Source organism: Morone saxatilis, unplaced genomic scaffold (genome assembly GCF_004916995.1).
Source record: "Morone saxatilis isolate NCDOM2014 unplaced genomic scaffold, NCSU_SB_2.0 Contig2, whole genome shotgun sequence".
In the NCBI taxonomy this organism is placed as follows: Eukaryota; Metazoa; Chordata; class Actinopteri; family Moronidae; genus Morone; species Morone saxatilis.
This window is the reverse complement of record NW_023339762.1, coordinates 6285652-6298993: the sequence shown is the minus strand read 5'-3', so window position 1 is coordinate 6298993 and position 13342 is coordinate 6285652. Positions and strand designations below refer to the sequence as shown.

Below are 13342 nucleotides of genomic sequence, written 5' to 3'. Positions count from 1 at the left end.
GTATTTCTATATTCATATTTATTTTAAAATGACTTATTTCTGATTTCGTTGAGTAGTGGGGCGATTTGTAAATGGCAAGCTAGTAAGTAGCTAGAATAAATGGTCCAAATAAAATACTGGAACATTGCGGATTAGGGTTGTGCAATATGACCAAATTCTCATATCTCAATATAGGTCATTTCATATCCTAATAACAATATAATTTGAAAAGCCACCCAGGTATTTTAACATCCAACGAGCCATTTAAGCATTTTGCAGAGAAACAGAGAGAGAGAAAAACGTTATCTGGTTTGTGAAGACAGTGAATATTTCACACAGTCAAGGTAAACCATTCAGTACCATATTGGTTTACTTCCAATCGTTTCGACAGAATCATTACCAATAACCCTCCTCCATACATTTTTGAAAACGGAATTGCAGTGAGAAATCCATGGGCGACTTTATTAAACAAACTGCTGGAGACACACAAAGAGAAAAACAGACAGAGGCGGACGGGGGAAGCCGTGTGTATGGCATAAAGAGAAAGCAATGTGAGCAGATTAAAGCAGTTTGTGAGTAAGCTTTAGTTTTGCATTGCATCCCTGCCTCGTCAACTCCTTCACAGCGCATATTTTCCTCATATGAACTCCGGAGTGTGATTTGTAGTAAACAATATAAATGAGAGCATAATATGATCCAACATATTGTTATTCTATTTTCACACAACTCTATTGCATATAACATAAACATAACATAAATTTGATAGTAATTTATTCTCCAGCATTCAGTCTTGTGTATGCACCTTCAAGCTGATGCCCAGGAGGGTGTTCGCTCGGGCCTACAGACTGTGTACGGAGTGCGAGCGCCAGCAACAGGATGTAGTTCACTTTACGGCCACTGGTGTCATTATTGACAACTTAACTACAACAGGTTTGCAGGTGCGCGACAAATTCAGGTAATTTTGCCATATATCATCTTGCAATGTTAACTAGTGTGTATCCGCCCCATTATATGTATTCGCTCCAAAATTTAACAGGCTCTTTGTTGGCCCATACTGCACCCTTCTACCAAGTTTCATGAAAATCGGGCTTGTAGTTTTTCGGTAATCCTAATGACAGACAAGCAAACAAAAACCAGCACCAAAAACCTAACCTCCTTGGCAGAGGTAATTATGATGACAAAACAGCTGTAAAATATCGTGCCCAACTTTTTCATCACCAAATGTGAGGTCAGAAATCCATTTCTCTCTGCATGAGAAGTCTGCAGTACAGACTGTGGCATTGTGTGTGGTGGGTTGTGTAGAAGCCTGCTGTTTAATCTAATCAATCACTGCAAAGCTCGGAAAATAAATACGGATTGTAAAGTGTAACACTGGTGGGCTTATATTTCTTGCAGCGCCTGAAAAACACAAACATTGGTGGTGTGATGTGGTTTGTGCTTTTTATGATAATTTCAGCAATGTATTAGGTAAAATAAGATTACAGGTATCATTAAAACTGAGAAATGAAGCAGACGTACGGGCTCAGCAATGTATGTACGCGTGCATGTTGACCTGGTATAGCAGATTGCGGAGGCAGGCGACTTCCTTCTGCAGGTCTTTTGTTTGGACCACCAGCTGGTTGCAGACGGCCTGGGCCTCCTTCTTTGGGTCCACTGAGAATACCAGCTACATGGAGGACCAGAGAGACAGAGACCAAGTTCTACTTTATAAATCTAGCTGGCAGGTGAGATATACAGAGCAATGCTTTCATAAAAGGACAGTTGACAGTGAATGCTCTCATAAAGGCACCTGGCCTCATACCAGGACAGGAGGGGACACTGGACAGTGCAGTTCCTTTTAGCAGCACTATTAAAGCACTATTGTGCTTTTTTGGAATTTACTGGTTTACCAACTTCAAAAACGATTCCTACTTTACATGTCATACCCCTGACACTTTAGCTATATTGCATTAATATGCCTTTACAATAAGCTCCACCATGGAAAAATACATTTTCTATAATTCACAATGAGGATTTACATTTTAACACATTTGGCCTAGGAGTGCACCACTATAGACGACATGTACCTGAGAGGCTTTGTGGGGGAAACGACTAATGACACCCTGAAGCGACTCCGTCAGGAAGCAGCACTGCTGCCTTACACTTATCAGGAAGTCACGCAGCTCCTCAGTCCTGCAAAACATAAGCAACTTATGAAGATCTGATTGAAACATACAAAAACAAATAAATTGATATATATTTATACAGTATGTATCTTTTAAAGAAAATATTTGCACACCTCATTTTTATTTATTGTTGCATACTGTACACCCATGGTGTTTGTAGTGCTCAGTGTATTTTTTTAAGCTGATCAACAACAAAAAATCATAAATCTTTTTGTGTTTTATATAATAGTAGACAAAATATCTATGGGGTTTAGACTGATGGCTCAAACAAAACAAATAATTTGAAGGGTCACCTGTGCTCTTGGAACTTGCGATTTATATCTGTCACAATTTCCTAACATTTATACTCAACAACAAAACACTCAATCATAAAAAGAATCCACAGATCAATTGACAATGAATATAATCATTAGTTGCACCACTGAAGTTTTGTAAAGGCAACTATAATTCAGTAATTCCAGTTTTTCAAATGTGAGATTACAATTTCAATTGCCCAGTGCAAAGTACACTAATCTAAGTGAATAAGGGTAATGAGGCATATAAATGTGTTACATTGCTCATCTGCTTTTTTAGGCATACAGATAATGCTGTTGGAGCTTCAAAGCTGAGGTCAGTAGGTTTACCTTCTTAAAAAGTGAGCCCTAAGGAGATGTCCACATGAAATACAAAGGCAAGGCAAGGCCTTCCAAAGATGCCCAGCAATGAAAGGGCAGACAGATTGATAGTTTGGACCAAACTTTGTGTTAACATTCTCAATGCATTTTCCTGGAGTCCACCTCTCCAAACTCTATAGAAAACTGAGCAGGTGGTCAAGCCTCCTCCCCACCTCCTCCCCACGCTAACTCATGCTGTCATTCCTCCCTGAAAACATCTACCTTAAATGATTAGTTATTTATATCCATCAACCTCTCTGTCCCTATCTTCCCATCCCCTGGTCCTGTGGGATATTGATAGCTCTTATCTTAATGGTGCATTTCCCTTGGTGAGGGGACTGGGCAGCCAGCCGCCCCGGCCCTCCTCACACTCTGTCACAGGGGCGAATAAACACTGTCAGTCAGCCTGTGCTGCACCTTCACCTCCCTTCTCCCAGCTGTTAGTTTATCTAGGGAGAAGAGAGTGATGATGGGCCCCCAGTAGGAAGATCATTGAAGGGTATTGTGGATGGAAAGGACGTTATGTGGGAATGCTGATAAAAGATGCATATGTGCCACTTGATGATAAACATTTATTTATCCATGGAAAATAAATTGGGCATACCCGCCCTTTTCCAGCAGTACCCAAGTGCCTTGCAACTGTTGATTCAGAAGTCTCTTTGGATAACCAAGCCCAAAGAGGCTATGTCTTTAGCTTTAGCCTCATCAGCGGGCTCTAATAGGCCCCAATGACTTTATGGACAGAGAATTTCAAGCAGCTGCCTCAGAAATCGAGGCTTCGGACACGGGCCACTAGAATGAAGCCTCCAACCTGCCATGAGATTCAGGAACATGCAGCGGCCCAATGTTAGTGCTTTAGGCCTAATCTGCTCAGGCTCCACAGGTACAGGCCCTACCACTAGCTGCACTGCCTTGAGGTGACTGAACCTGAATTGCTGCATGTGTGGAAAAACATGAATGTTTCAGTTTCTGCATGTCACAGTATTTCAGTACATTAAAGTCAAATACAATTACACCAGGCATAACTTTCTTTCCACATCCTTGACATGTCAACGAAAAGATTTTAAGACCAATTTTCTACTATTTTCATTTTTTGTGTGACATAAGGATCCTGAAGGAGCTCTTAAGGAGGTCTGGCCCTGATCAAGCTCTCCATCCCTCTCATTAACCTTCCCCTCTCTCTATTGGACTGTCTCTCATCCGGCAGGCGAGGGCGGGTACAGTCGTTGGAGTCCAGTTCTGCTGAGGATTCATGAAGTGATGGGGTGCAGTGCGATGGCTCTGTTTGGCCCCTGCCGCTGGCTCTCCTTTTTCTCATTGCAACCTCCCATCGCCTCTCACCTTACAAATCATTACAGCTCCGCTTAAACCATTAGGGTCTGGCTCAGGGCTCGGCTACGGAGATGGGGGGAGGAGGATATGGGGCTAGGACAGAGAGATGCTCATGGGGCTGATGGACGACTTCCACTGGGGGAGGACAGATGGAGCATTACGAGGAGATGGAGGAGGGCTGGATGTGGGGGAGGGTTTAAGGTGTGTGGCTGACAAGTGTTTAACATTTTTGCTACTACAGTCAACTTTGTTTCTGGCTTTGTGCAGTGGAAGTGTTTGTGGAAAACTTTTTTTGCAACTGACAGCTTATCGGACATTTCACATATACTAAAACAAACAAAGATTTTCAAATACTGTAAGTATTCTTAAACACCTTTTGACAAGTTTCTGTCAGACACCACAATGATTTTTGTAATATTTGGACTGTACTATAGATAGGGAAGTTAAAGTGCAGAGAATGTAGCCTCTGATCAGATTATTAGTCATTCTAATCTCATAATACTGCCTTCCTGAAAAATAATGGTCAAACTAACTCCCAGTTTTCCCTTCAACACTCTAAGAGACTCCTGAAAGTTGAATACATGTGTTGATTGCCACAGACCTACTGGGAACTAAGATGAGGTACCCTACCCACTGCCTGCGGCCCCCAGTTGGTCGATTGTTTCTAGGTCCACTTTGTCCAGATGCATCTGCCGCACAGCAGTCAGTACCTTCTCCTGGTCCACCGGGTCTGTGATACCAACCTGACAAATAGGAAAATGGGTGTTTGTTGTTGATTAAAATCTCTTTCCTTGTTATATGTTTAGAAAAAACATCAAACTGTGAGATTGTTTGATGATTATTCATCTGAAGTGTGCTCCAGAAATTCTCTGAAACTATATCATGCTTTATTGAATTTGAAATAAAACCCAAGGCATTTTTATTACTGCATCACCATATCAAATAAAAAATGATTGGTATAATTCACCAGAAAATATGTTTCATGTCTGAAAAACGTCTGGACTGCAGTTCTATCAGTTATTATAAATGTCTTTGTAATAATGGCCAAAAATGTGAAATGTGGAACAGATTAAGGGCACTAAATACACAAATTTGACATTTATTTACCTCTTTTGACCGATTTGAGGCCTATCCATGTTTACAGAAATATAGCTAATTATATTGAAATAATTATGCTAGGATACACCGCCGACTCAGGGTATCAGTTTAATCTTTTACCACCTTCTTTCTACTGAACTTGTGCCCTTCAACAGCAGTGACATCAGCGGCCACCCTCGTCTCTTTCTGGGTCACCCTGAAGGCTGGCAGTGAGCAGAGAGCTGACAGACAAACAGATGTTACAGTCATCTTCTACCTTCTCCAGGTCTTCCTTCTCCATGGTCAACAGGTAGCTCCAGGTGATGTCATTTTCCTGTGGACGTGTGTATGCGAAAAAGAGAGCAAGAAAGAGAAAACGTCACTCAGCATTTACCAAATCAAAACTTTTACAGACTCCACCACCTGAAACAGATGTACCTGCATGAGGCTTTGCCATATGATGACAACAAGCTACCTGCACCCATAAAACCCAGTCCCATAAATCAGATAGGGCCTAAAATTTGAGCTGACCCTTTTCATTTTAATTCGGGCCAAGACAATCCAGTACACTACATCCATTATGAAGCACTAAGTAAAATATGTAAACTAGTCATCTCATGACATGTTCCCAAGCATGTTGTCATTCTGTTAATAATGCAGCTGTGCTCAACACATTTGGGATCACTTTATCTCACCCATAGATCTAATACTGTATTGTACTGTGTGTAACAGCATGCTATCTCTACTCGCTATCTTGGCATCAGTGAGATAAGAGGATAGAAATCTCTCACACTAGAGAAAGGGGCTGTGCATGCCAACATTAACTATTTGAGAGAGAAACACATTGAAGCATGCAATTGGTACTTACAGTCATGATGTCAGTGAGGTAGCCAAGATCGAGGCCGTGTAGGAGGAGCTCAAGATCATCAAGCTTGGTTACACTGAGGAGGGCAGAGAGTTCACCTTGACACTTAAGGACAACTGACTTATTTCACATTAGTAACCCAAGCAAGAACCAGGTAGGACTAAATCTGTTTGAACAGAGACTTCCTCAGTAGAGCATGTTTGTGAAAATGCTAATTAGTTCAAAAGCAGCATACTGAAAAGGGCTTGTTTTAAGATCTCACAGCAGCAAAAGTCTAGCCTATTGAAGTGTCCTTGAGCAATGAACTACACCCCCTCCAGCTCTAAAGTTCCTGAATTAAACCTTTGACATCCCTGTAGAAATGATTGGCCAGAAGGAAACATCTCTTTTGCAAGATGATCGAGTGTCATTGAGTTCACGCACATCAGACTAACCGTAGTGTAAACACAGCCTCAGTTTGACTGTTGACATGACAAGCTTTACAAATGAGCGTGTCTTCTCACGCCGCTCAAAAAATGTAAAATGTGTGAGTTAACTTTTAACATCTATGTACCTGACATGAGAGAGAGACAGTTAAAATGTTTACAGGCACTAACTCCTGGTGCCAGACATGCTAGAATACAATGTTTTTGGCTAATGATAATTGCTCAGCTGTGCCTGAAGGGACTAAACACTCGTGCAAGAGGTTTATTATTGTTTATGTCTGGTTGAACAATGGTTCAACAACACCTGCTGGACAGGCACTGGTTCACAGAAAAATCCTATAGGGGGAGACAAGCACACAGGCTGCAGTGACTGATGAGATACTGCTTTGAGAACAGAGAAGCAGATGGGTGTAAAGCAGAACTGTATGAATTCACTGATGCGTTAGAATTTACTCAGTATAATCTTCAGAAGAACTGTGACCCTTATTTATGGAGAAACGGTTTAGTTCTGGGTACGTGCTGTCACTTGGAGAGCAGCCCAGAACAACCACTGTGTTAGTCACAGCGGTACTGATACACTTTCCTCTCTTAGATAGTATTGAAATGATTTAAATAAATTAAATTACTATCTTGGGTCTCTATCAGAAAGAAAGTTCAACTTAGTCTACCAATCTTTGGGCTACCTGGTTTCAATTAACTGGCTTTACTGAATGACCAGTATCACAACAGCAGGCTCAGTCTGGATTCAGATGAACAGTAATATTCATCCAGGTAAAAGAATCACACAAGAACAGAAAAAAATAAAACAAAAAAATGACTTATTACCACATAATAAAATAATGATTGTATTATACATGTATTTTATTAAAAGTATATTATACACACCTTACTAAATATGATCAGCCCAATAAATACACATCAGACATCTTCAAATCATCCGTTAAGAATCCCCTGGGTTGAATCGCATTGTGTCAGTCACATCACTGGACTTTTTTGGCTGCCTCACTCTACACTTAGTGAAGCAGAACAACAGCACGCCAGGCTTTAAACCTTTACAAACCAAGTCTTGTCGCAACTACAGAAGTAGCTGTGATGGGAACAGGAGGGTTGCTTCAACGCTCTTAGCTCTGGTGTTGAATGCTAGCGAAGTCAGCAAAAGTACTTTTGAACCAAACGCTGGTACAACATCCTCAGAAGCTGACCGAACCTGGCAGGAGAGATGATCCATGGATTTTCGCATGGCATCCATGGCACTAGGATTTTATAGCTGAACTATGACAGGAAAATTGATGTTTTCATTACATAGATAATAATAAAAAAAAACTAAAGAATGAGTCTTTTAGGTCAAACGTGAGACCTGACATGTATAGGAGCATGAAGCAGCAGAAACCCATCCCACCCCCACGTAGATGCATCGGTCTGTGGTGCTCGTACAGCCCTATATAATTCATAAATAAAAGAGTAGTAGTGGAGCAGGATAGTGGTAAGCATGTTAACACATTCTATGTCAAACATGCCCAAGCTCTGAAGGCACAGTGCAAGTCTCAGGTCGTCTTACCTTTCCTTGGAAGGTGGTGGTTCAGAGTTAGTCTTCAAGAACTTTGAGAGGGTCTCCTCCATGGAGCTGAAGGCCTCGACAGTAGAGACATAGGATGAAGAGGCCAGAATCCTAGTTATCTGTGAACAGACACAGAAAGGATACTGAGAGACTGGGGAAAATGTATTTGGCAGTCCAGCACAACACAAGTACTTCACTAAGTAGTACTTACTATGGGCTAAGGTTTGTGTAATGCAAAAATACTATAAATGACAATGTTTTTTTTTTTTTACTAAAATAAAGTAAAATACTCATTGTTCATTACTTTTATTCAGCTTTACTGACCTAATTCCATGGGATAACTAGACCTCAGACTTCAGGTACCTGTGTGCGTTTGAATATCACAGCCAGGTCAGCGGGGCTCTTGCCAGCGTTGGTCCGTATGGTTTTATCTGCTCCCAGCTGAAGGAGCTTTAGCACCGCCTCCTCTCTGCCATACTGCACGGCTACAGACAAAGCCTGACAGAAAATATTAACACTTAGTATGATTATTAATTTATTAATTATCATAAATAAATTCAAATGTATAAAAACATTCCGACTGAAGGGACCTGCCATACAAAAAAACAAAAAACGTTTGACACACCGTGCACCCATTGCTATCTTGGACATTGATTTCTGCCCCATGGGAGACCAGCAGGTTGATGAGTTTACAGTAGCCGTCCCTTGCTGCCAGCATTAGGCAGGTTGTTTGAGACCTGAAAGGACAGGTGACAAGAAAGCAGAGAAGAGATGAAAGTTAACAACAGGAATGGAGAAGAAGTTAATGAGCAAAAGAAAGGACCAGAGTGAAGAGGCGGGGGAAGGAGAAGTGGAAAGAGTACAGGGCCACGAGGAAACCAGAGTAGAAAGAGCAAAAGGAAAAATATTTAAAAGAAAATAATAGAAAGGTAAAATTAAGAGATAAATGGTGAGATGAGGATATTGTAGAAGTGATGAAAGGAAATGGGGACATGACTAAACAAGAGTAATGATGAAGGTACAGAGAAACCACCAGGGGGCAGCAGACACCAGATTATAGGTACAAATTTACTTTGACACCACTAGTATACAAACTCATTGTACTCAGACAATATTCATTCACCATTTCAGCTGTAACAGGCCACAATACAAAGAATCACAACTGCAACCAAGTCTGGTCCAAACCTAATGCACTCACATATTCAACTATAGATTTGTCTGTTAAAGGAATATGTTTTGAGAAACTAATATCACATGCAGGATTGACATGTTGCTCTAAAAAGGTTAGTTGCTTTTTAAGTAAAGCTGCAATTACTAGTTAATCAATCAAGTTGTGGATCAACAGAAAAGTAATCATCAACTATTTGTCTTTGGCCTTTGGACTGAACAAAAGTAGCAATCTGATGACTTTACCTTGAGTTTAAGGGAATTGTGGGCATTTTTAGATATTTTATAATAAAAATGATCTTTATTTGCAGTCCTAGTAGACAGCCTGATTCATAGCAGTTACAACTGGATTCATATAGAGATCTAAAGCACAGCAAGAAACCAACAGAAAACATCTAAAGAAACTTCTCAAACATTCATTGCATATTTAGCTATTTACATGCAAAACAATTGTTTGGAATGCAATGCACACATGGATCAATGGTGGAGAGGTGGATTATGATGTATGAGTCGTTTCTATCTATTAAAGTTTCTATGGACATATTGGTTTTTCTGCCGTGACTCTGTGTGAGTATTTGATCATTAGATTTTCACTGGAGTTTTCCTTTAAACAAACAATAAAACAAGTGCAAGGTAATCTATTGTAGTGGTTACAGACAGAGCATCATGTAAGCACACACAAACACACACATTAAACATGTCCTTCAACAGCCAACAGTTGTTAAATGACCTGGAGAGAATACCTGGTTTTAACAACTTTGACCTTCATACTAACAGTCGTTCCTCTGTGTTTGCTTCAATCAGAACAAGGACTGTATATAAATAACTACAGCGCTTCTGTATCTTATCACCTCTGACACAAACACACCAGGTGAGAAAAATACATTCATCCAGGAGGGGTGGGAAAGTCCAGAGGCTATTCATCACTTCGCTACGTTCAATACGTTTATAGGAAACTGGTTGTGTGTGTATGTGTGAGAGAGCAACACAGCAAGAGGGAAGGAGGAGGCATTTAAAAAGACAATCCATAATTCACATGAATACAAAGGAATAGCCCAACAAAACACAGGATGGGAATGCATTATCATTCTTAAACTGTTTGACAGGTCTTTTTTTACGTGTACTCACACTGGAACAGCCACTACATCCAAGTTAATGCTTTCTGTCTCAGTAAAAAGGTTTATTTGCATCAATATTTCAAGACTAAAAAAGGCAAATTAAGTCTAGAAAATTTTGGATTTTGATTTATATGTGAGACAGCAAGGAAAATAGACTGTGAAGAAGGCAAATCAAGAATGATCTTTTAGGTTTTCATAATTGCTATTTGGAGTTGGAGATACAGATTACATATACTATCAGAGTATTCGTAATATCATCATGATATAGTACGTTTTCTAGAAATTCATTTCAAAAGCATGTAGATAAGATAAGAACTAATCCAGTGACTTTAACCCCCAATAAAACATGGTTGAAAGTATATATCGTCAAACAGACCAACCATAAATACCATTCATAGTGGTGCCTTTTTTGCATTGTCACCTCTATTTTTTATTACTTTAATAAGTATTTAATTTTGTACCAATACATTAACTTGAACTGAAATTGCTCCTAGACAGAGGTGATGTTTGTCTAACAGGTGTGAAACATCCAGCAGTACGGACAGCAACATTAGCCATTAACAAATTCCAAGAAATCAAAAGTTAATGTTCTATGTGAACTCAAACAAATGCCTGTGACGTCTATGACAATATCTTTACTCATATTCTTCTACGCCCCCACCAATCAGCCAATTCCTCTTTGACTCATCCAGGCGAACGGGATAGCTAGTGCCATTAATTATGCTTCCCTGTGCTGTGCTAGAAGTATTTTCCCAAGCGTGATGTGAGACAGGTCCCATGGTCAATCATATACTGCTTCAGTGTGTTTTCTGTGTGTGTGTCCTTCAGACTGAGACAGACAGCTAATCGATATGCATACAGTTCAGAGTAAACATCTTTCCTGGCATCTGGACAGCGAGATGAATAACTTCCAGAAACACCTGACTCACAGTAACAAGGTAAACACACTACATCTAAAAATGGCTTCCGCAAAGTGAATCCTAAAGTGTGAAAAGATGATGTCTTGTCTGACAAAATAATACCAATGAGCAAACTATGCATACACAGCATGTTACTGGCTGGTTTCATGCTGCTGATGATCTTATTTTTGTCTTGTGCAGTGACAACTTGTCTACAACTATCATGGTCCTATTAATAATATACCTAGGGTGATAACAAGCAACTTTCCCCGGTGTGGGATCAATAAAGTCCATCTTATCTTATTTTACCTGATCATTCTGCACAGTGGTTATTTTGTGGATGGATGTGGTTGCCCATACTATCTAGTAGGACTATAGTAAATCCAAGCCAAGTCACAAGTCTTCATAAGCATACTGAAAGTCAAGAGCAAGTCTTTTATACATCTGAATGCAGACCATTCAAAAGATGCAGCGTTAGCACATTTTTCTTTCTTAACACTGGCCCTGCAAACTGTGTGGTTATGCACTTTTACACTGTTCAGAAAGTCTCACACCACTCTAGTCCAAGTCAAGTCTCAAGTCCTACTTTTTGTGAAATTAGGTCAGATTCCAAGTCTACGTCTACAGCTGTGTGTGTCCATATCAGTACAGGTCCTGACTCAATGTTTCCATTACTTTTTGGAGAAAGACAAAAAACTGACACATTTTATATTTTGCTGGCGGTAAAGAGACAGAACAGGCACAGCTGCCGTATCAGCTGGATTAATGGGCCTTTTTGACGTTTTAAAGCAGAAGGTTATGGAAGTCTAATATGGAATTTTGCTTCTGTGAATATCTCTGCAGTCCTCAGCAGAGAAGAGTATTACGAGTAACCGCAGGTTGCAGAGACTTGCAGGAGCGGACAACAGAACACAACTTCCAAATCTCAGCAACACGTGCATCCAGTAAGCTGACTGGTTGATCCAGATCCTGTTTGAAGCTGAGAAGAAAGATGTAAATGTATCAAAATCTGCACAAGTATAAAAGAGATGCAAGCCCCCCAGAACGACCCCCTTGCACATTCATCTACTGTATGTGCATCGCGGAGAAATATGTTCCAGCCACAACTATGGTCAACACAGATCAGTACAATGAGGTGAAAAAAGAGGGACACATGGAGGCAATGGACCCCACATCGCGGTCCTGCAGGACTTTGAGAGACGACAGACAATGCTTGTTTACACTATGACGGAGGGACGAGCAGCTGGTGTTAATCATTGGTTTGATATTCAGACGTAAGAGGCGATGAGGAGGCGGAGGAGGTTTATCCTCTGCACCCACATGAACCTCATATTCTTCTTTTGCTCTGGATGTTAGAGGGTGTTGGCCCCTCCTCCTCACCACCTCTCCTCATCTGCATCCTCCTGTGTCTTGTTACCTTGCTTCAAATATTTTGTCTGGGAAGGAACCAATCAATTTCCTAACGCTACAGCGTGTCCATGTGTGTCATCAGGGGCTTTCAGGCGGTGTGTGTCGTGCATGTAATGGCATACTGGCAGTGACAGAGTGGCAGGGGATTAGGTAAAGCTAAACAAGAAAGCCACTGGGGGCTGAATCCTCCCTTTGACACGGCAAAAATCCACACATGGTAACAGTAAAAGAACTTCAAGAATGACCTCCCTTCATTCTTTTCCACGACATGGAATTTTTCATGTTCCTCACCAGGACAGGAACCAGGTTTTATAACCACTGGCTGCAATGGCTGATGGAGGCCAAACTTCCTCTGTCACAGGTACTAATTTATATAGTGAAATAAATTCAAAATACAAAATAGTTAGGTCAGTGTCTATCTAAATGGGGGCATAGGGGCCCTTGGGGACTGCCAGCACATGTCAGGGGGGCCTTAGGGGGAAGATAAGGGACAAAGTAAAAAAAAGAAAGAAAAAGAAATAAAATAATTATTATGTATGTACCTAGGCGAATCGCCCAAGGGATATATTAGGCAGCAGGTGAACATTTTTTCCTCAAGTTGATGTGTTAGAAGCAGCGTTGGGCAGCGTGAGGATTTCAGCAACTTTAACAAGAGCCAAATTATGATGGTTAGACGACTGGGTCAAAGCATCTC

The 13342-nt window shown here is 40.6% G+C and overlaps 1 protein-coding gene across 1 annotated transcript in view; it reads right to left on the bottom strand.

Moving 5' to 3' along the window:
- The window catches only part of asz1 (ankyrin repeat, SAM and basic leucine zipper domain containing 1), a 27983-nt gene that overhangs the window by 5362 nt on the left and 9279 nt on the right, over positions 1-13342 (bottom strand). The window contains exons 5-12 of the mRNA XM_035665062.1: positions 8680-8791; positions 8418-8552; positions 8055-8173; positions 6075-6147; positions 5484-5540; positions 4760-4872; positions 2046-2151; positions 1532-1645 (exon numbers count right to left, since the gene is read on the bottom strand). Of these exons, the coding sequence (XP_035520955.1) occupies positions 1532-1645; positions 2046-2151; positions 4760-4872; positions 5484-5540; positions 6075-6147; positions 8055-8173; positions 8418-8552; positions 8680-8791 (829 nt within the window). The remainder of the gene's footprint in view (positions 1-1531; positions 1646-2045; positions 2152-4759; positions 4873-5483; positions 5541-6074; positions 6148-8054; positions 8174-8417; positions 8553-8679; positions 8792-13342) is intronic.